Raw genomic sequence first — 24,455 nt, forward strand, 5'->3', positions numbered from 1 at the left:
TACACAACATCCCCAGCACCACATAGCATAGAAGCATCTCTCCTTACCTTCTTACCTCTATTCTAGGTGAAAGACTTCATAAGGTACATGATGCTTGTAGAGGGGAAGCAAATTGAGGTTGCCCATTTTACTGATGATGGTTGCTGATATAAATAAACAGGTGATTGTCAGAAGATGCTCATAGACTATTATTTTTAAATGGGTGACGGGTTTGTAAATAAATCTGGATACCTCCTAGGGACAGTAGAAAGTTTAGGAGTTTGTGGCGTGGTGATTTATAAAAATTAAGTATATCAGAAATGTCTGGTACAGCTAATTTGTGGACTGCTTGGTAATCTATCTCTCGCAATTGTAGCAAGTAGTGCATTCCAGAGGGAATGGTTGCTCCTAAAAGATGAGGAATACACCTCTAATATACCTAGCTTCTTGTAAGGAGTCATGAGGAGAGTATTTTCCATTCATCTCTTTCCAGTAATAAATCTCTTCACATGGCATATTAAAATCATTTAGGAGCGCATGTTCAACACTCAGCATTTTGTTAGTTTTTTTGTTTTTGTTTTTGTTTTTGTTTTTGCTATGGTAGCACATTGGATTGCTGTCCTTACAAAATAGTTTACAATATCACTTAAATCCTTCCTTCTGTCATAGTAGCTCACCTGGACCACCACCTTCCACATACCACATTCATCCTCACTGACATCCAGAAAAGCTCTGTGGCCTTTACATACTTGAAGGTTCACCACTTACCCTCTTCCAGATGTCTTATTAAACCTTGAATAATACCAACTTCAGACCCAGTCATTTTCAGAACCTTACAGTTCAAACATTTTCATCTACACTTGTTCAAATATCTTTCACATTTTTCTGCTTCCCAAATCTGTGATTTAGGAGGTACCACTTACCTCCTAACTCTGACCAAGCCCTACATGCCTTGTTTTATGCCGAAAATTAATTTGAAAGTGAGACACTGATTTCCCAGTAAACACAAAAGGCAACCAATACATTTATTTCCAGTGTTTGCGGAACAAGAACTATCTTCCAGCATGTGAGCAAGCCCATACCTGCAGCCTCCTTTCTGCAAAATGGTGTTATACGACATAGATATATTTTATAAAGTTCTCATAGTCAATTTTACTTTTGATGTTGGAAAATGTTATAATCCATTTTTGAGGCTATTAAAGATCCTAGGATCTTGAGAGTTAATGTTTTTCCACACAGGAAAAAAAATATCATGTTTATCAAAATTTCACCAATGCTAATTCAAGCAAGATGGTGTCAGACAGGTAATTGCTTCAAGTCCTGTTTGAAAACTGTAATTGATTTATGTGGATGATTATTTGCATATAGCGTTTACATTTTATCTTTGTATTTCCCACTTTAAAATGTAAAAAAAAAAAGCAATTTCTTGCCTCAAGTTTCTTAAATCAACTCCATAGATAATAAGAAACTAACCCAAGTCACAAGTGGAGGAAGGAAATCTTTTTTTTTTCCATTAGCAGAACAGGTAAATTATAGAAATTAAATGAATATAAATTGAGAATCTATTTGGCATGATCTTGGATGGAGAACTTGTCAGTCGGCCTTTGCTGTATTATAACATTGTTTTCACTCAGAATTAGGTCATTCAATACTACTGTGTCCCTGTACTTTTACGCACTTTATCATTATTTTCCTTAACCTGTTATTTTCCACCATCTTAACAGTAAAGTATGTCGAAGGACAAAGAATATTCCTCTTTGTACATTTATTATGATAGATGGAAACTATGTACATTTCATTCCTATGCTATTTTTACAGTACAAAAGCCAAAGCACTTGAATCAGACTAAAACCTGCCTTTTTATAGCTCTATGCTCATAAATATACCCTAAATCTAGAGCTGACCTAGAAACCAAAAGTGTTTCAATTTTAAGTCTTATGCAAAAGGTTAGAAGCATTTAATTGAAGTTTATAGGCTATAGAGAGAGCTTTAATCTAGATTACAACCATGAACAGCATTTTATCTAAGACTAAGCCCTAATCAGCAGATATTTAAGGGGGTAAGCAACAATCCTATATCTTAAGCACAGAAAGGGAAATGCTGGAGGCTGGAACCATAGAACTGCTCACTGAGGCTTCCCACATAAAAGGAGCTTTGATAATACACAGCCGGATTTTTTAAGAGCATTTAAATGTTAAGAGACTTGGGGCACCTGGGTGGCTCAGTTGGTTAAGCGGCCGACTTCGGCTCAGGTCACGATCTCACCATCCGTGAGTTAGAGCCCAGCGTCGGGCTCTGTGCTGACAGCTCAGAGCCTGAAGCCCGTTTCAGATTCTGTGTCTCTCTCTCTCTCTGCCCCTCCCCTGTTCATGCTCTGTCTCTCTCTGTCTCAAAAATAAATAAACGTTAAAAAAAAATTAAAAAAAAATAAATGTTAAGAGACTTCATGCACAATTTATAAAATTTAACATGCTTGTTTTAGGCTCCACCTGTGGTGATAACTTAAAAGACTTTGGTCAAAGGTTTTGTTTTGGACACTTTTGCTGCTGTTTCCCCAGTGGTGCTGGCTGCTCTTCATGTTTACTTTGCAGAGTGGTCTGACCTACAATAAAGGAGATCTGGAAAGTCGCCACAGTGATTTCTAGTATCCTTATCTTGTTTCCTAGAGCAAAACTTTTACATGACTTCCGCCAAGCAGTGGCAGGGGAAATAAACTAAAGAATGGGGAATTGTGTGTCAGCACCAGTGTGCTTATTGAATTCTGTGAAAATAGTGATACATCATGAAATGTTTCCAAATTACAGCCATCTTATTTATGCTGGGGAAAATGTGGAGCAAATTCAAGACAGTTCTAACTACAGAATGCTTACAATTATTGAATTGCAGAGCAAGCAGTGTGGAAACTGCTTTTGACCAGTCCACTTCCTGTTTAAGCTGTTCTTAAGAGAACATAGTAATTCCCAAGGAAAAGAGGTGATAGGATTTATTTTCATAGTTAAAGCTAAATATTGTCAAAGACTAAATGGGAACTAATACTTATATTACAATGAAATAGTATATAATAATATGCTTGATCTTATAGAATTCAGTTATTCATTACTTTTACTAACATAGGAAAAAAGAAATTGATAAACCAAAAGATAAGAGCAAGGAAATCTGGGTTTGGGTCACAGCTCTGTCACTTACTAGTTATGTAACCTGGTCTTCTCTCAGTATCAATTGTTTCAGCTGAAACCTTATTTATTTACTTATTTATTTAATTTGATTATACTTGCCATACAATGTTTCATTAGTTTCAAGTAAACATCCTAAGTGTTAAGCACCTGATTCACCTTCTCTTAAGTTATGCTGTGCAGAAGACAAGTGTAGCCTCCATCTTTCACATACAATACTATTAAAATATCACTGACTATATTCTGTATGTTGTGCCCTTTATCCCCATGACTTATTCCTTCCATAACCAGAAGGCTGTATCTCCCACTCCCCTTCACCCATCTTGCCCATCCCCCCCACCCACCTCCCCTATGGCAATCACCAGTTTGTTCTCGGTATGTATAGTCTATTTCTGCTTTTTATTTATTTATTAATTTGTCTTATTTTTTAAAAGCCACATGTGCGTGAAATCCCTTTCACTTCTGACTGGTAGGAGTTAACTCTATGTAGCTTTCTTATCAATTGTATCATTTACTGTATACACTACAGTTTGATGAAGCAACAGCATAAGTACCTTACTATATACATATCCACACTTGGAGATGAGAAGAGTGAAGCTCAGAGTGTCGGCCCTAAGCCATACCACATGTGAGTAACAGAGCTCAAACTGGAAGTGAGCTCTTGTGATTCTCTAACCCATGCCTGCATAGGCCCACATATTTGCACTGCTTTCCTACTTATAGAGGATGTATCTGTGACTAAGTCACTAGCTTGAATCTCAATGCCAGACTTATCACTTTGCCTAAAAGTCCACTTTATCACTGGGCTGTAATCTATGGATAACATAAACATTACATTTTAGTATTTCATTTCCTATTTTATGGCAGAACTAATCTGAGGCAATGACACAATACAGGGACTCACTAGTGATCCCAGTGCTTAGGTTCCTGCAGTTGTAGAAGTAAGGTCAAGTGTATCTATCCTTAATTGATTCCAAAAGTGATCTACTTACCTCAATTCTTGTATGTATCTTCAACTTCTTATAAACCCAGGAATATCAATTAGTGGCAGATTATTTATTGTAATGTCTTATAACTAGCAAAAATTCAATCTAATTATTTCAGTTCTAGATAAAAACATTTTTTTCTAAAATTTAATTACTCTTCACTGCTGCCAGTATTGTATTTCTATTAGTAGAATCATAATTAACATTTCACTTTAAAAGCCATATTCAAATGGAATTATTTTAATTGTTGGCCAGGACTAAATATAAAGCAAACTTTTTAAAAGCCTACTTTTTATGTCAATGACAAATAGATATGATTCTCTGGGTATCTATTGTGTGTTGGGCACCATGTCATAGATTTTATATAGTGTATAAAATCATGGATAGATTTTATCTATAATGTTCAGAACAACCTCAAAAGTTAGTTGTTACCATCAATTTTAAGGAAGAAGAACTGTTAAAGTTTTAAAAACAAAGTAACTTGTTTATAATTAGTAGCACGTTCATGGCAGAGCCAAAATTCTAACATGAATCTTTTGGACTCAAGACTGTTATTCTCTCCAATTGGCCACTCAGAACTAAAGAGGCTTTTGAATTCATGAAGACTGTGATTATATATGGCACACCTAATTCAAACATGATATCTTTTTGGCTGGGAAGACTGTCTAGGAATTTTGAAATATACATTTTCAAACATTTATGTTGGAAATCTGAGAACTAGAGGTCTTCAATTGTGTCCTTAGAGTAGCCAAAGTAGTTTTCCAAAGAATAAATCATATATAAATGCTTTCAAGTGGAATTTTTTGTTTGTTCAATATTATTTTTAAAGTTCTATTAGGAAGAACACTGAATAAGAAAACAGAAGACTGGACACTAAAGTCTAGTTTAAACCATTCTGTGACCTTGCTGTTCTGTGACCTTGGGCATGTCACTTAGTACAATTCACCCTTTGGGGAAGCTAGATCCTTTTTAGAATCTGACCACCACACTGGGTGCCTAGGTGGCTCAGTTGGCGAAGTGTCCAACTCTTGGTTTTGGCTCAGGTCATGATCTCACAGCTTCATGGATTTGAGTCCCACATGAACTCTGTGCTGGCATCATGGGGACTGCTTGGAATTGTCTCTCCCCCTCTCTCTCTGCCCCTCCTCCACTAATCCTGTCTCTGTGTCTGTCTCTCAAATAAATATACTTAAAGGAAAAAAAAATGAGCATTTTAAACCCGACTTGAAAACCAAAAGCACTTACCCAATTTATTTGTACACTTTCAGAGAGTTCAAGGACACAAAAGCCCTTTGAAAGCCCATTTGTCAATTGAGAACCCTGACTTAGTGTGTTTAGTTCTGTTTGAGAACAGAATGAAAATGTGTAAGACTCTTCATGCTCTTCATAAAATTCTGAATATTGATTCTACATCTAGAGATCAGTAGACACTGAGTAAAATTTATTAGATAAATATTAAATCTTGGACATTAAGAGATTCTGAAACAAACAAACAACAAAACAAACACTCCCACTTAAGCCAGAGGGTTTACTCCAAGTTGAATTATTGGCCTATGTGTATGTCTCCTGCCAAGGCAGATTTAAATGATTCTATCTATGAGAGAATTAGAAATGGCAAAGAATAATCCACATCATTTCACATGCATTCTGTAACACTAGTACTTGTTAATCTGATAAGAGAAGCTTAGTGAAATATGAGTTTTATTTTTCTGGTTTTGAGGGAATATATTTAAAGTTTCAAAACCTAAGTATATGTATTCACTTCTCTTTAATGGGTACATTCTTGCAAGAGCCCATATGCTTCTCAATAGCTTCTTTTCTATTAAATCATCAATGGCCCTTCCTGGTTCTGAAGAGTTTGTGCCTTGATTTCCTCATCTGTGCAATAGGATTAATAGTAGTACCTGCATCCTAGAATGACTAGGAGAATTTAATGAATTAATACCTGTAAAGTTTTTAGGAGAGTGTCTGGCACAAATAAAACACCAAATAAATATTGGAAACTATTAAAATTATCATTGCTGTTATGAATTCTATTACTACTATTGAAATATCCTATAATTTATCCTCAGATGGTATTTCTTCTGTATGTGATCTATGGAAAAATTAATAATATCCAAATGAGAAAGCTGCATATATTTGGAGTACTCTGTGAATCAAAAAAAAAAAAAAAAGATATATATATATATATATATATATATATATATATATATATTTGATAAATGGAAACCAGACCCACAATACCATTGCAAAATTCAAGAGGGGGAGGGTGTGTTCTCTTATTAAGTGGAAATCCAAAATAAATCAAACAGATAATGTAAGCGATTCAAAAAAATCCAACTGTAAATAATATACATGATGTTGCAATAACTTGATTATTTGTGAGATGGGCAATTTAGCACCTTTAAAATGAGAAAGTGACTCACGGGAAACCACTGCCCCTAAGATAAATCATGTTTCTTAAAAGTGAAGAGAAGAAACTAAGGATGTTCCCCTGTGGTGCTGATTCACCTTCTACTACCACACTAGGGCCTCACATTGAAGTAGTGTCTTAGCTTCTCTTCTGCAGAGTGTTCAGTGTCTGCAGATTCATTTCACACAGCTGTCAGCACGTGATAACATATTCTCCCTTTCACATAATCCTCATACTGTGAGTTACATTTTATTTTTATAGAACCATCTGATATTTTTTTCAATAAGTAAAAACAAACCAAACAAAAACATAGGGAAATAAGTTAATACAATCTCTCCAACATTTTTCAATAAAATGTTAATTATATTATAGTAAATATAAATGTTCCATATGAAGCTCTGACACCAAAGAATTTATTTTCCCCAGTAACACATCCCTTTAATAGCTGCCATGTGCTATTTCCCACATCAATTCAATAAATATGATTCTTTTTCCTCCCTCTTGGTTCCTGTACCCTCTCATTCTCCCTCTCCCTCCCTCTCCCCCCTCACTCTACCTTCTCTTTCCCATTTCCCCCTCTCACCCGACCCTCAAACACTAATGACTAATTTGTGAGTATGTGTTTATTCATTTTATTTTGCTCTTGAAGTTCTATTTGAATAAGTGAAAGAATTTTGGTAGACTATATGCTCCATCTAAGAAAAAACAAAACAAACAAACAGAAAACTTGTCTAAATCTCATCCAACTGTTGGTTGAGTTTATTCTTCTCACCTTGCTCAGGACATCAATCATTGATTTAGCAATCAATGATTAACATTCCCAGTCCTTCACTTTTCAAGTTCATTGCTTACAAGCATGACAAAGTTTAATCCTTTTATTTCAGGGTAGTTTACTTTTGTTTTATTTTTTTTAATAAAAGCATTTCTTTTTGAGGAGCAGGGCACAAATTTTCCTGGCCTAATTTGTATTAAATAGAGAGCTGGATAGGAGTTAGCCTTTGGAAACTTGGAGCAGTTTTACAAGGTGCTTGCAGCCTGCCTAAAGACTAATTAGAGCTATTTAAATGGCATGTTTCTCCTGCATGTAGCCAAGCAAATGGTGTGGGGATCTGTTATTCCCCAGCTCCTATCTCAGTCTGTACCTGTGATGTTTCTTATCTGGAAAAGAGAAAAAAAAAAAAAAACATTTTTAAAGGATGGCTGGTTGTGTTGATTTTCTTTACTCTGTTTCCAGGAAGCCAATCAAAGAATAAATCAAAAAGGTCCGTGAGTTTATTTTTATCTCCATTGTCTTTAGTTCAGTTATTGGGATTTCTTTTCATTTTTAATGTACACCTGTGAAGATTATGCTAATGAATCTACACTTCATTGCTCTGAGGTTACAGAGAAACTTACATCATCTATGCTGTGGTTCTGTTGTTAAAATAAGGGTGAAGGTTGTATATTTCTGGGAAGTCATAAAATAATTATTTTTGTCCTCTCCATTATTTTTTAATACAGAAAATGGAAAGGGGCCTTCCAGGTTTGGAATAACTTTTCATCAATAGAATATTAAAGAATGACTAGGCTTATTTAATTACTGTTTATTACATTCATCATAAGAATAACTAATATCCACTGGTATTTTGGAAGTTTCAAATGCATTGACTCATTAGATTCTCAAAGAGGTATTGGGCAAAGACATAATGAAAATGCTGCTCATATTTTAGGATCTATGAGGAGGCTAGGGCTCTGTGTGTTTCCTACAGACAGAGCTCCTGTCGCCATATTCTGCCTTTGATTCAGACTACCTCACTGTTGAATAATAATAATTTGATCTTTATTAATAAAAGCTTAGTAGGCCAAAACTCTATAATTCTGTACTGGCCCAAGCTTTGCTTTATTTCAGGGAAAAGTACTCCTTAACTAGAAATGAGTCCATTCTATCACAGGTGCTGATAAGTTTCAATATATGTAGCTAACCTTGGGATGCATTCAGTGACAATTCAATCACCCACTTCCTTCTCTCATAACCCAGCCTCTTCAGCAGTGCTGAGGAATAGAAAACCAAGGGGGAGAGGACATAGAATCTTGAGAGGATGGAAGCTGGCTTCACAAACTCTTTGAAAAGTATCCATTCCCCCATTAACTCATTGTAATGGTGAGCCCACAGAGCAAGATATGCTTCTAAAATAATCATCCTGTGTACCGTAGAAACATTGAGGGCAGCTTGCCAATGTGTGGTACCTCTGGGACACTGTGTCAGATAACACACTGTGCCTTTGCAAGAAGCACTTGGGTTTTTTCTGCTGTGTTAGAAAAAGAATCCTTCATTTTGCTAGTTCTGATGTGGCTGTTGTGGCTGTCATGGTGCAAGTGAAGGGGAAAGAAGGCCTGTGTCATTTGGAATTAAATAAATTTACTAATAAATTATTATAGGATTTCATTTTTTTATTCTCTCTTCTCTAGTTTTGCCAATGTCAGAAAACAAAGTTAATATATATATATTTTTTTCTGCATTGTGGGTAAAACTGCAATCTAGGTCTTTATCATCAATTCATTCTTGTTAGGGAGTGTGTGTGTGTGTGTGTGTGTGTTGAATTGGAGAAGGGGACATTGTTTATAAGTAAAAAGTAGCTTTTGTACTCCATTAGGTCTTAAGTACTTCTATCTTACAACATGGATTAAACTGGTTTACCAAAAAGCATTTTTCTTGACACAAACTTCACTAAGGATTTGTAGTAGTGAACAGAAATAACAGTACCTGGATTTTGGGGCCCTGCTGTGAATCAGGACAGAGGCAACCACTCAGCGAAGGCCCATCCCCAGCTCTGTGGTAGGGCAGCAGTTGGTCCAATGGAACCAGGGATCGGATTCTGCCTTCCCTCTAATGCTGCCTCTCCCTCATTCTCACCTCCACAATCCAGGGACAGCTTCTTTCCATGAATAGACTGCCTACTAGTCTAGTCCCACTGCTCCCTCTTGTTTTTGAATTTGTTTTTCTTTTACCCCACTAGGTTCTAATCAAGATTTCAAGTATCAGTCACACCAAAAAAAACCTCGTGTCAGCACATAAGAGATAGAAGCACTAGGAATCAGCTTGAAAGAGCATCAGAGCATGTTCCTGCCTAATCTGAGAGACACAAAGCCTCTATCTTAAAATAACTTCACAGAGATTTCTGAATCCAAGAAGGTTAAGAATACCACAGAGAGACATCTTATTTTAGAATTCAAAAGGACTTGAGGGAATCAATTTGTCCAACATGCCTTGTTTAGCAGATAAGCAATCAGAGGTCTGGGCAAGTTGAACAACCGCCCAAATGTCAAAGAGCAAACTACCAGCAGCCCTAGACAGGAGTCCTGGTTTCCTGGCCAATTTCTCTAAGTTTTTAGCACGTGCTAAGTATTGTTTCAAGACTTTAAAAGGCACGTGTGACTTTCCCTACAGTATGGAGTGATACAGAAGTATTCACATACCCCTTATAGTTACTTCATTTTACATTTATAAAATAATCCATGTACTATTTTGGGTCCTGCTTTTTCACTTATCAGGACATAAAGCCTTATTATAAACTTTTACAATTATGAGCACTGTTCAACAAATCTCTTCAAATCAAATTATCTCCTGACCTGAAAAATTGAATACAAAGCAAGTTGTTTGTTGTTGTTTAATAGACCCATATGTGCCAATTAGTCCTCCTCAAGTTAACAGGAAAAAAAAAAAATTAACCCAGTCATGACAAAACAGCTCTGATAGTAAATTCTTTGGCAGTTCAACATGCTTTCAAGGTTTTAAAGCATTCTTCAGTATGAATTATTTATTCATCACAAATATTCTTTCAGAGTAGCTTCATCTTTCCAAGGATTTTTCTCCTTATGTTAATATTCAAACACATGTGGGACCAGCATCATGAAGCCCTGTTCTATTAATCCTATGCTTAGATGAAGAAAAATGACATTGCCTTTGCATGTTCAATTCATGGTAAGTTTCCAAAGCTTTGCAAACAATTAAAAGAACAATGAAGCATGAAGTCCATGCCTAAACTTACTTTCCTTTCCACTGAAAGCTATAACCAGCAATTCCCAGCAAATGAAATGAGTGGCTAAAACTGGCCTAATTCTGTTTGAATAGCTATTTCTGTGTCTTGCTGTGCATGAAGGACACAGAAGCACTGCTCTACCCATCATTCACCTCATCACAACCTCTTTTGGTCTTAAAGCCTTGAGTTTTATAACCTCAAGGTTTCTTTACCCCAAATGCAAAGCCCCGTATAAAGCATGTAAGTAATATGTGTATAAAACGTAGAAAAATAGTCCCTTACCTAATGAAATACACTGTAACACAGGAAAGGGGCATATAGATATAATATGAACTTAAGATCTATCCTCAGTTTTTTCACTTACAAGATTAGAATGATAATTATTGGTGTTGGACCTGTTTACATGACAATTGGTAACTGGAGAGTACACATGAAATAATACATGGGAAATCATGAAAGTTACTTTTATAAAGGCAGTAAAGCCATGAATTCCTAGGAAACAACAAGTTTTCATCTAAGTTATAGTTACCTGAGAGACAGTTCTGCCAGCAGGTCCAGCCCTAGGGTTTTCGATTATGATGAGCTAAAGGCAGACATTTTTGTTATGTTTTCATTGTTTTAATCTCACACACACACACACACACACACACACACACCACAAGTGCCATTATTACCTTACATTGGACAAAGGTCTTCTTGACTCCAGAAAATAAAAGCGATTAGCTGATTTATAGTAATTCTATATTCTTTTAGTATTACATGTTAAGTTAGATTTCCATCCATCATAGCCCCAGAGGAATTCAATTAATTCTCACACACTTCTTTTGGATTAGTAGTGCACTCTGATTAGTGTTGTATTAGCAGATGCAAAATCATTTTCTGGATAAAGCAGGGAATTGAAAATTAAATAAACAAATACGCAATACTTGGAGAAGGTCACCCCAATAAAGGGAAGGGATTTTGTAGATCCAGCCTTCCAGCAGAAACATCAAAATCAAGAGCTACTGAAGAAGCATTTCATGGTACCAAAACACTTGGAAAGGCTGCATGATGTTGTTTTTCACAAAGTCTGTTGAAAAATCTTTATGTCACACTGAAAACAGAGATCTCATCTACTTGAAACACACTTCTGTTCAACTTTAGTTTCCAATCTGAGGTTAATACTTGTAAAAGGGCACGCCACCACCCTTTCTAAAATCTTTTCCCATTCATCTTTCTACATCGTGTGTTATTTGGATTATATGAAATACTGATACATTAGATCTTAGAGCTTTTGTAGAATAGTCTTCTCTCACATCCCCATCTTGTGAAGGATGTGTATAAGAAGACTTACCTGAAATGTCTTTTTGCCAGAGTATGTAAAGAGATTTGCTAGGAAGAAGAGGCATTTATTCCAGATACTACCTCCTTACAGGTAAGTTTCAAAATAGAAGAGGAGCCCCAGCATTATTTTCAAGATGTAAACTTTAGGCTAATAATTAGCTCTACTAGGTATTGAATTTTTCCTTTTAATTTTCTTTTCAAAATATCAAGTCCCCAATTCTGAAAGCACTTGGTGATAAGTACAGATACCACGTGCCTAGTATTTTTCAAGCAGATTTTGTTTGTGTTTTTGTCCCCAAGAAATACAAGCATTATTAAGTAGCAACCCACTCCTCCCTAAAAATAATAATCATAATTTATTATTCAAACTTAAGCAATATGTCAAAAAACAATTCATTACATAGTAAATGATTAAAACTTATATAAAAATATTGGGTGGGTCTGATTCTCTTCCTTTAGATGTGAGCCTCATATCCATCTCCTCTGTCCTCTGACACACTGTTTAGATACAGTTGTTATCCTTGATACGAGGGAAATGGCACAGTGCCCAGCTGATGTGTTTTCAGAGTCATTAACCCAGGTTTCTTCTCTATTTTGAATTTTCTTGGAAAAAACTTTTCTGTATATTGGAGACCTTTACCATAATCCTTTTTTATCAATTCTTTAATGTTGTCAACTGCTAAATTAAAATTTTGAAGGTGGGCTTTCCCTGTATTATAAAATAGATTCGTTGTTGGCTCAGAACCAAATTCTGTGGACATGAGGTTGCGCGTGCTTCCCAGTGGCAGTAACCTCAGGACTTTATTTAAACTGTCTTTTGAATCTTGGTGTCTGGAGGAATAGGATCTTTATCAACAAAGGACTGCCAGAACCCCAACTGCTTCTTGAGTAGCTGTAATAGATGAATAATGTTACAACCAGCCGTGCATTTCAGTTTTTACTCAAAAGGCTTTTCACTAATGCTGGTGGTATTCCATATCCATGTGTTCATCTCGGAGCCCAGTAGTTCCCATCTGACTTTCATTACTTTTTTGAGAGGATCAGTTTTACAACTGGAATCAGAAAAGCAGTCAAAGTAATTGCAAGTGGCAATCAGTGAAATATAACAATTTTAGCTTGGGAACATACATTCCATTATAAAGAAAATTTCCTTTTTTCTTTTTTCTCATAGTTCCAGGACTCATATTTTCCCAGGGCAAGAAGGGGCCATAGATAGGTTCTGGTGCTACCTCTCATATCAGGCCTGTATGATATGCCAGTACCCCTGTAAAGTGCTTGGTCTGCTCCAGGGATAGGCAATTGTTACCTCTCAAGGAAATCTATTCGCTTTTTGATTCTGAAAATTTGAAAATGCTTTATGATATTGGAGATGAAATTCATCTCTCTGTGGTTACATCCTTCAGAATTGAAAAACTTGGGTCTCAACAGAGTAAATCTACCCCTCTCTTCAGGTACTCACAGGCAGAGTCCTCATCCCTTATATTTTCCTCTGCCAAGTATAATATGCATGCCTTTCTCATATGGAACAGCTTTGATTTCCTTAATCGCTCTGGTCACTCTCATTGAAAGAAGCTCAGATTTGCCTGTATCCCTCTTAAAGGTGTGCTGAAGGAAAATTAGACTTCCAATCAGAATATCTGCATTAAATTCAAGCTCTGCTACTTATCAATGTCAGAACTTGGGCAAATTTCTTTTTGTCCCTTGAGATAGCAAGGGATTAATACAAGAGACATGGTCTAGAGGTCAAAACAAACAATAAACATGTCAACAAACAAGTATATAATTACAATGTGTAATAAGTAGTGTAAAGAGTTGTCAAGTGAGGGGTACCTTTGTGGCTCTGTTGGTTAAGTGTCCAACTTTGATATCAGCTCAGCTCAGGTCTCGATGTCATGGGTCCATGATGTCAAGCCCCGAGTGGGCTCTACGCTGACAGGGCAGAGCCTGCTTGGGATTCTCTCCATCTCTCTCTGCCCCTTCCTGTTCATGCATTCTCTCTCTCTCTCTCTCTCTCTCTCTCTCTCTCTCTCTCTCAAATAAATAAATAAACTTTAAAAAAATATAGTTAAGGGAGTTCTGAGGTCTGAGAGTATTAAGAGCAGGCTTTCTGAGAGGCAGGCTGAGCATTATACAATGGGAAGGAGACACCAAGTGTGTTCTAGGATTTGGGATGGCAATAAGGTAGGAGAGTGATGTTTTCTAACAACAGAGGTGGTCCAGTCTAGAGTTTAGAAGGGAAGGAAGTGAATGGAATAAAATGTGTTTGGAAAAAGTGCAGAGATGGGGTGCCTGGGTGGCTATGTCAGTTAAGCATCCCAACTTTTGATTTCAGCTCAGGTCATGATCTCAGGATTTGTGGGTTTGAGCCCTGCATCAGGCTGTGCGCTGACAGCACAGACCCTGCTTGGGATTCTGTCTCTCCCTCTCTCTCTCCACCCCTCCCACACTTGCTCTTTCTCTCTGAAAATAAATAAATTTACTTTTTTAAAAAGAAAAACTGAGGAGCTCTGTAGCCATTATTGAGAGTTTGGATTTTATTTGAAGTAAACGGGGAAGCCATTGTTGGGTTTGAAGGAGAGAAATTACAGGGTCTGAAATATATTTGTAAAAACTGTTCTCATGCTAGATGGAGAGCAGACTGCAAAGGACAAAAATAGACATGAGATAACCAAATAAGAGGCAATTGTCATAATCTAAGGAGAGATGCATGTGGTACAACAATTCTGTGAGATTCAATGAGAAGTAGTCTTCGCAGAGGTTAAGACAGACATAACAGACACACTGCCTAAAATTCATCCAGACTCCGCCAATTTGAGAAAGCTCTTTAATCTCCATGCACCTCTGTTTTCTCCTTTGTGAAAGGAAGATCCTGATAGGACTTATTTCACAGAGTTGTTGAAAGGATTAAATGAGTTTACAAATGAGTTCCCTGTTAGCTAAATTTGTGAAGAATTTTTCACTGTTATGGCATGTTCCACTCTACACTGCATTTTCAGACTCAGGCATTATTTCATTTAGTTTTTGTCTGGCAATGTGGAATTGCATGAGTGAGAAATGTGACCAGATAATTGTTTAGCCTTCTTTGCATGCTATATTTTACTGATATAGTGGAGAAAATAGACAGTGGGTGAGAGGAATAGCACCTTATGGACAATCAGTTGTATTTTTCTTTCTTTATTATCTACCTTGTCATATTACAAAGATCCAACACCTGGACCACTGTATTTCTTTAATGGGATAGTCCCCATGGGACCTGTTTTTATCTTGCTTAAAACCCAAACTTGAATATATTGTGACTCCTCTAGCATAGTGTGGAACAATAATGTAACATCGTCATTAGTCCAGATATCAGGCTGTCTCCTCTCGTAATAGGTTCATCTAGTGGAATAACACCTCTTGTTTTACAGGCATCCCCGGAAGTGACTATGTGAATGCCAACTATATAGATGGCTATAGGAAACAAAATGCTTATATTGCAACACAAGGATCTCTGCCTGAAACATTTGGGGACTTTTGGAGAATGATATGGGAGCAACGGAGTGCAACAGTTGTCATGATGACAAAACTAGAAGAACGATCCAGGGTAAGAATATCTACCTTCTCCCTCTCAAATCTTTCCTCAGGTAGTTTCTATGTAACATAGAATATTTCATTCTTTTTAGAATCTACCTTTCCTTAAGCTTTGACTTTCTAAGAGACACTAATAGTTAATGGGCATCAACAACTCTGATGAAATTATTCTTTAACACTGAGTCTTTCAAGAAGGAAAATCTCTCATGTTACAATGAGATTTTAAAAAAAAGTAGTACTCAAAAAAGTAGATAAGTTGGGCTCCTGGGTGGCTCAGTCGGTTAAGCAACCGACTTTGGCTCAGGTCATGATCTCATGGTCTATCAGTTCAAGCCCCGCATCAGGCTCTGTGCTGACAGCCCAGAGCTTGGAGCCTGCTTCAGATTCTGTTTCCCTCTCTCTCTCTGCCCCTTTCCCGCTCATGCTCTGTCTCCCTCTCTCTCTCAAAAATAAATAAGCATTAATTTTTTTTTAAAGTAGACAACTTGGTTAGAGAAAATAAATATTAGCTTGAACCTGTTTCTAAAACTCATATTAAACAAGAACACACAGACTTTGGGGGAGAATCCCACCAATATATACTTGCCCATGTTTTTAACTTTTTCTTTCTTATAATCTGTAGGGTAAGATCTGAAATTCTATAAAAGAGGCTCTTATGTAAATTGTTCAAATTAACATAAGTTAGGGCCACCAGAAAAATGATGTGGGTTAATACACAGCTGAGAAAACACATAAATGTGTAGAGGGCATTTTGCTAGTTTAGTCTTCTCCAAAATGAATAGATTTTAATAACAGAGTCACTGTTAAGGTCTAAGAAAGGAGTTTTATTCATCATATGGGTCTAATATTATGGTGCATGGAACATTAGTTAAATGCTATTGATTTGCAAAACTAAAACATAATGGGTAAGCAGTATGCCATATTCCCAAGTGAATATGCAAATATTGTAGCCATCTGATGAAAATCGATCTTTAACCTTGAGAATTTAATGAAGGAGTATCTAAAAAATCACTGAAGGCAGCACATCCTCTCCCTGAAGAGTAGGACGTTGAATTTGAAAGCACTGGTGAGAGATCTCTTTTACTGTGGTCACAGTAGCCTCAAAAGGATATTTAGAAGGAAGCCAAAGCCCAACTCCCCATTTGTTGTGTGATAGTTGAGGTTTTTTTAAATGGTCTTCTAAGCTTGGTACATGGCAGTTTCTTAGCCCAGGTATGTATATGAAGGAAGAGTTGAAGGCTGCACAAGAGATTTATAAAGGAAAAGCTCAGACTTAGGGAAACATAAAAAGTCCCAGCCATTACTTTAAAGGTGGGAAATAAAGAATATGGTACACAACTGGTTCGGCAAACCCATAAAGCAATTACACTTTTCATATAGAAATACTGAAATATTGTCCCAAAGGAGTTTAGATGAAAACTGTTATGAATGTGAAGACAAATATCTTTGTCATTCTTTATGTGAAAACTCCATTCAAAAGATGTAAATGGATCCATTATTGATTTGTACTCAGGGTAACCCCTGTATAGCAGCAAGCCCCACCCCAATGTTTCTTGGATAGAACTCTTCATAATTACAACAATGTCTAAAACATATTAGGCGCATCTATAGTTCACAGTAATCCTGTGAGATAAACACTACTATGATCTCCACTTTACACAGGAATAAACTAAGCCTAGAACATTCCAGAAGGTCACTCAAGGTCATTCAGCTACCAAGGTCAGAGTGAGGATTTGAAGACAGACAGTCTGGCTCCAGCACACACGTGCTTAACCATCAAGTCATATTGCCTGTTAACACTTCTATGAAGCTGAGACAGCTGAACTATTATATTACAGCATCCATGTAAATCCAACCTACCCAGACTGCTTTGCCTGGAGATACCGGCTGGTAACAAGCAATCATTTGCAAAAGCTGTTTTCAGTAAAACACACATTTTATCTTGACACTGCAGGCCTTCATTAAACCGTGCACAGAAACTTGTTTTGAAATAACCAAATGAAATTCTGCCCCTTTTCTCCCTAATTGCTTCTAATAATAAAGTTAGTTCTAACTGGCCCCACTGCCACTGCAGCATCTGATGGTAATGAGCAGTTCTTGGCGGAAGGCATTGTGACTTAAATACCTACAGTTTATCTTTATGTTGCAGGCTACTTTTTTTTCCCCACCTCAGACAGAGGAACTTATTTTGAAGTTACTAAATGAACCTCTGTTTGCTCCCTTCATTAATTACTCTTTGCTCTTGCAAGTTAGCTTTCTCCTTTGTTAAATGGCCTAAGGAGGCCAATTAAAATACTGTCTTGTGATTTTTATTCTGTGGTGGTTCAGTCTGTACCCAAACTTGTGGTGACCTGCATAAGCCAATATTGAAGAGTCTCAACATCATCAATCTGACCATACAAATGAGCCCTGACCTACAAGGCCCAAGAGCCCTTTGTCCCCCAGTCTAGAATACTTGAGAATAAATGACCAAATGCAGCTGAGAGATCTAACAGGGCACCAGTCCCCCAAATTATTTCCCCTGCTCTTCCATCTTCTCCCCTCACATCCTCCCAGTTCACTTTTTTCCTATCCAGTTGCTCTTTCACCTAAAGTCTAGGCAGAAAGGAGAAGGCATTCCTGGATTCACAAACAAGAACTTGTATTGAGTTTCTCTTTCAAGACGTTATAAATAGAGGTTAATTGTTGCTGAAATATATAGCTTTATACTTTAGGAACTCTGTGGGTTATGTGGGCTGATCTGGGGATTCAGTGAATTCTCAATTCCCTGTAGTCAACTTCAAAGCAGACATTTGAACTAGTCTGGCTTTATTTAGGAACTGCCTGTAGTCTCCCTCGTAAAGGGAGGTGGTCCAGGTGGTTGAAACAAATCACTTCTCCAAGAGCAGATGCCTGAAATTTCATTATTTTGAATAAGGCTCGTGTTCTTGAAATAACATTCACCCCTTTGGTATATGAAAAGTATGTGTGTATAAACACTTCTGTGTACTGTAGAATACGTGTATGCAGGAAAACATGTTAACTGGCAGTTTGGGGTGGGGGAGAGAGAAGAAAAGGAAAGGGAAGAGAGGATAGATGATATTTCATAAGAGTGCCTGAGGATGCCACTATCAGAGAGAAGGGAATTATACAACACAGTCCCAAGTAGAGGTGCCTTGCAGTCAAATGTCTGGGTTTAGCTCCCAGATGTAGTGCTTACTAGGTATGTGACAATGCACACATTACTAGGACCCCTGAAAGTTTCATTTCTCCTTTTTTATATTACAGAGAAGGATTATTGTAGGTATTGACCAAGATAAGGACTATGACAAGGTGTCTCAGTGAGTCTCAGGTGTTAGTGTTTGGTTGAGGCAGAGAGCTGGCTATTGTTGAAAGTGCTGCTATAAATATTGGGGTATAAGTGCCCCTATGCATCAGCACTCCTGTATCCCTTGGGTAAATTCCTAGCAGTGCTATTGCTGGGTCATAGGGTAGATCTATTTTTAATTTTTTGAGGAACCTCCACACTGTTTTCCAGAGTGGCTGCACCAGTTTGCATTCCCACCAACAGTGCAAGAGGGTTCCCATTTCTCCACATCCTCTCCAGCATCTATAGTCTCCTGATTTGTTCATTTTAGCCACTCTGACTGGCGTGAGGTGGTATCTCAGTGTGGTTTTGATTTGTATTTTCCTGATGAGGAGTGATGTTGAGCATCTTTCCATGTGCCTGTTGGCCATCTGGATGTCTTCTTTAGAGAAGTGTCTATTCATATTTTCTTCCCATTTCTTCACTGGATTATTTGTTTTTCAGGTGTGGAGTTTGGTGGGTTCTTTACAGATTTTGGATACGAACCCTTTGTCTGATATGTCATTTGCAAATATCTTTTCCCATTCCGTTGGAGCTTAAATGTCCATTAACTGATGAATGGATAAAGAAATTGTGGTTTATATACACAATGGAATACTACTTGGCAATGAGAAAGAATGAAATATGGCCTTTTGTAGCAATGTGGATGGAACTGGAGAGTGTTATCCTAAGTGAAATAAGTCATACAGAGGAAGACAGATGCCATATGTTTTCACTCTCATGTGGATCCTGAGAAACTTAACAAGAGACCATGGGGGAGGGGAAGGAAAAAAAAAATGTTAGAGAGGAAGAGAGCCAAACCGTAAGAGACTCTTAAAAACTGAGAATAAACTGAGGGTTGATGGGGGGGGGGGGGGTGAGACATTGAGGAGGGCACCTGTTGGGATGAGCACTGGGTGTTGTATGGAAACCAATTTGCCAATAAACATTGTATTAGAGAGAGAGAGAGAGAGAGAGAGAGAGAGAGAGAGAGAGAACTGGGAGTCTATACCAAAACAACCTCAGTTTCTCCTAAAGCCACTCCCAAATAATTCAATTTTTGTTCCCAAATGCAATGAGTTTGTTCCTCTGTGGCTGACAATGAATCCTGAGCAGCCTCATAGAGTCAGTCACTGCTCATGATGAATTCTGCCCACCGTTCCCAGTGGGAACCCATGTAGTGTGGTCAAAGCATAGCTCAGAACATGGGAGTCTTTTGCAGTTGCTTTTCTCAGAACAGAATCTCCAGAATGGAAACCCTGTTGGAGGGAACTTTGTTAATCAGTCTGTACATGGACCACAAGGACATTCTGGCTGTGACTTCCATTATGGCCATATCTTGAAGCAATACAATATGAAAATAATACTATCTACATGAATCACATGCAGTAATAATTGTCACTAAAGATAATAGATTCTTGATACCACATTTCCTTTTGATTCAGTTTTGCATTACCCCTCCCCATTCTTATTTGTTTGAAGATGCCAGGGAATTCTTCCCTTAGCACCTGTCTCCTGTGTTTTCTAGCTTAGTGCTTTGCCTTGTCACTCAGGCCTGTGGATGGTAAAGCAGCAGCTTCCAACCTTTGCCAAGTTCGAATAGCTCACTCACACAAAAGGCTCCAGGGTTCATTAGCATTTGTTAGAAGTTTCAGTGGCCTTTTGTTAGAGAACTGACCATTCTTAGCATTTCATTGGCTAAAGAAGCCCTTCCAAGTGTGAGGTATGACTTAGAACTTAAACTGGTCTTTTGGAAACCTAAGTTCTTTGATTTTCAGATGTAGTTCCTCCCCCTCAAATGTGGCTTTGCAATAATCCTAAACTTCACTGAGAAGACTGCATAGTGTATGCATTATTATCAACCCTGAAGACTGAATGTGTACAGTGGATATTTCTATGAGTTTCATTTGTATATATAAAGAAAGGAAACAAAATATAAGACTAAAAACTAGAGATTTTGAAAGTAAAGTACAATTGCTGCCTGAAAACACGCAGATCAGTTTAAAGCCTTGTAGAATGTGCTGTGTGACATGAGATACTGTTAGTGGGTCTTTTTTTACAATTTCCATCTTTTTTTTGCCAAAACCTCTCAAGTTCTGCATAGTTCACTGATTCTGCAGAGAGTCATTCTCTCGTGCCCTAGAATGTGGTCTCTAGTTGTTTCCATGTTTCATAACATGCCAGTAAGCACATGAATTGGTTTGGGCAACCACATGGAGGGAAGAAAAAGTTTGGAAAAAATGAAGCACTGGTAGGAAAGTAAAATGTATACAGCTGGGGTTTCCACTCCAAGGGTGTTATTTGTGGGCAACTAGGACACATGGTTGGCAGCCTTGCTTGAACCCCTGGAGTCTCCAAGGTAGGATTTGCCAAGGTGATTCCTGGCCCAGGAGCCTCTGTTATTTAGTGGTGATTGTCCTTCCCCACCCCCCCCCCCCACCCCTTCATCTATTTGCCTTTGGCTGTTTCTCTTGTACTTTGTTTCACTTCCTGAGGAAAGCAAGATGGAGGGAATGTGTAAGCCTCATGCTTAACAAATTCTTGAGCAGCTTTGATTAGTGTTACAAGTTGAAAGAGGTTAACCAAGGTTAAGGGATATGTGGCTTTCTCTTGTCCTCACCAGTCTTCCCTTATCACTGCTCCTGTTTGATGCTCTGTTGTCTTACAAGGTTTATGGTGGGAGTTGAATCACTTAAAGTGCTATTATTGTAATCGTACTTAGTGCTATAAATGTTGAGGATTAGGAGTGAAATTTTGACCCTCCACAAAGGGGACATGATTTGAACTGGGCCACATTGATTAGTAGTATAGGCATATAGTTAGAAGTGAAGAAGTCTACTTTGTTTTCCAGACTAACTAAATCCCATCTTCTGTCCCCAAATAGAAAATCATGCATCCAAGTCAATGATATCCATTGCTGGAGCAAATCAAATGTTTTGTGCATCAGGATTTTAGTTTATCTTAGGCCATAGCATGGGAAATTCCCTGCTCCACTAAAATTTGTTGTTTGTGGTCATGAATGGAGGTGATACTATCCAGGCCTAAAGGGTGGGCTGGTTTTAAGTATATTGTGTTACTAGTTTAGGCAAGTACATAGACTTGACATGTGACAGGTGGAACACTTCTTTTTTTAATTTTTTTAACGTTTATTTACTTTTGAGAGACAGAGACAGAGTGTGAGTGGGAGAGGGGCAGAGAGAGAGAGCAGGCTTCAGGCTCTGAGCTGTCAGCACAGAGCCCTACGCAGGGCTCAAACTCATGAACCATGAGATCATGACCTGAGCCAAAATCGGCCACTTAACTGACTGAGTCACCCAGGTGCCCCTACATGTGGAGCACTTCTGACCTAATGATCACTCCCTCCACCTCCTAAGTCCTCCCCGGCCCTTGAATATCACCTTAATATACTTCCCCAACAGAGACTGAAGGTAAGATAGAGACATATTCATGTTTGGTTCTGTAGCCAAGAGGGGCAATTCTGGGCAAAAAAGGAGATTCTGATAAAATATTTTCTTGTTTTCCTATAAAACAAATCTTGAGATTCTTTTCAGATTGTGAGGTCCTTTTGGGTTAGAAGTTGGCAGAATCCCGTTGAAGATTATAAATGGCAGTGTTACTGTTTTCATTGCCGTTATCGGTTTTGGAAGGCCGGGGCTTGGCCAGCAGCAGACTAATTCTTGGCCCCTCTGGTTTGTCAAGGTTCGGTAAGTTTAATGGAGAGCAAATGCTTTCCAAATGCCAGGTCTGTGTCCTTTTCCAAACAGAACTGGAAGCGCCGAAGGCCTTGAACATTTAATTTCTCAAACTGCAGCTGAAAGCGCTGCCTATCTAGGGCAACAGAAACTGTTTTTCCTTAAGCAACTGTAGAAACGGCAGCACAAACATTGCCTTTGGAGTCTGTGTGATATATGGGATTGTTTTTGAAAAGTGGTGGATACTTAATGTAAATAGGACACTGGCAACAAAAAGAATGATGCTCACATTGGCAACCTAAAGGATGTTTGGGTCCTTATCTAGCAAGTTCCACACTCTTGGTTTTCTCTTGTCAACAGACACAATGTCAGATAAAAGGCAAAGAATCCACCAATTTCTTACCATTTGTTAGCTTCTTGGATTTTCTGCCTTCTTTCCCCACCCCCATCTCCTCTGTTCAGAATGGCAGCCTACCCATTCCAACTCAAAACAAACATTCCTGTGAAAGTGAATTAGAGGCATCATGGCCTAGGAAAGAGCTGGGGGGGGGGGGGTGTGACGGAGAGCAGGGGATACAATTTATCTCTTGGTGACTTTGTGCAAGGTCCCTCTCCTTCTCCACATTCGTGTTTACAGCACTCTCAGGCTGGATGAGGTCATTTCTAAAATTTTAAGAAGTGTGGATTAATCGTGTGTTCAGGCAAAGCTGAGGTTCAGTTGGTATGCACCAGTATAATTGTACTGGCTGGTAAAATGCTAAAAGGTATTGATACTACTGGGATACAGAAATTACCTTTTCACTGAAACTTTAAGTCCCCTAATTATATTTCTCAATGGCAGAGACACAGGAGTGTTGCCGGGCCACAGGCAGCCACTGAGCAGATGCAGGCAGACTCAGAAGTGACAGTAGGGCTATGTAGAGCACCTGACTGCTGCCAGGTGTGATTGGGGCTGAGGTGCAAACTCTAAGGGCCACATGTGTGGGAAGAACTGACATCCAAGTGCTACCTTGCCATAACAAGGGGATGCTTCACAAAGTTTTCCTCTGGTTACAACAAAGTGCCAGAAACTTAAGATACAATGACTGTCAGTTTAATGGGGAAGTCATTAGAATAGTTTAGTGCAGCTCCCCTTATGAACTTCTGGGAGACCCTGGAAGACATTGTCTTCGTCTGTTCAGGCTGCTGTAGCAGAATGGTGTAGACTCAGTGGCTTATAAACAACAGAAGTCTACTTCTCACAGTTCTGGAAGCTGGGAAGTATAAGATCAAGAAGACGGTAGATTTGGGATCTAGTGAGGCTCTGCTTCCAGGTTCACAACAAACTGTCTTCCTGTTGTACCCCCACATGGTGGAAGGAGTCAGGGAGCTCTCAGGAGTGTCTGTTATGAAGCATGAAGCCTATTCGTGAGGTCTCCACCCTAGACCCAATCACTTCCCAAAAGTCCCAGCTCCTCATACCATCCCACTGGGATTAAATTTCTACCTGTGAATTTTTGGGGGGACAAAATATTTAGACTACAGAACACATCAAACAAAAGGAAATGTCAATTTTTTGAATTAATACATGGTTTGGAAAGTCTTTGAATGGTTCGGTGATCTGATAAGCAGTTTTACAGTGAATAATTTGGTTCATTTAGAGAAAATTTTCAACTTTCTGGTTGAAGTTTTTCACTGCACTGGTAGTCAAATGCTTTAATATTACTCTCATTTCAGATATTCTGCTGCCTTTGATCTCCACTAAGTAGTGGTCATAAAAGAGAAAATGAAAAGGGGAAATATACAAACCAGACTACCGTTTTGCCACTCGAAAATAGATATGGCCAAATGTTAATTGAGTGAAGAGAATGACATTATCACTCAAAGAGAATAGAATCACTGAGATGATCACTGTACTTATTTTGGAAAATCAAGTATTGAAGCTGGTCTTTAAAACTGTTAAGAGGGGCGCCTGGGTGGCTCAGTCGATTAAGCA

General features: G+C 38.2%; 1 protein-coding gene across 36 annotated transcripts in view; it reads left to right on the plus strand.

The window, feature by feature from the left end:
• Positions 1-24,455, plus strand: part of PTPRD (protein tyrosine phosphatase receptor type D) — a 2,222,827-nt gene that overhangs the window by 2,141,812 nt on the left and 56,560 nt on the right. For all 36 annotated transcript variants that reach the window (XM_058695363.1, XM_058695354.1, XM_058695368.1 and 33 more), the window contains one exon: positions 15,301-15,476. In XM_058695363.1, the coding sequence (XP_058551346.1) occupies positions 15,301-15,476 (176 nt within the window). The remainder of the gene's footprint in view (positions 1-15,300; positions 15,477-24,455) is intronic.

Source organism: Neofelis nebulosa, chromosome 12, assembly GCF_028018385.1.
Source record: "Neofelis nebulosa isolate mNeoNeb1 chromosome 12, mNeoNeb1.pri, whole genome shotgun sequence".
Lineage (NCBI taxonomy): Eukaryota > Metazoa > Chordata > Mammalia > Carnivora > Felidae > Neofelis > Neofelis nebulosa.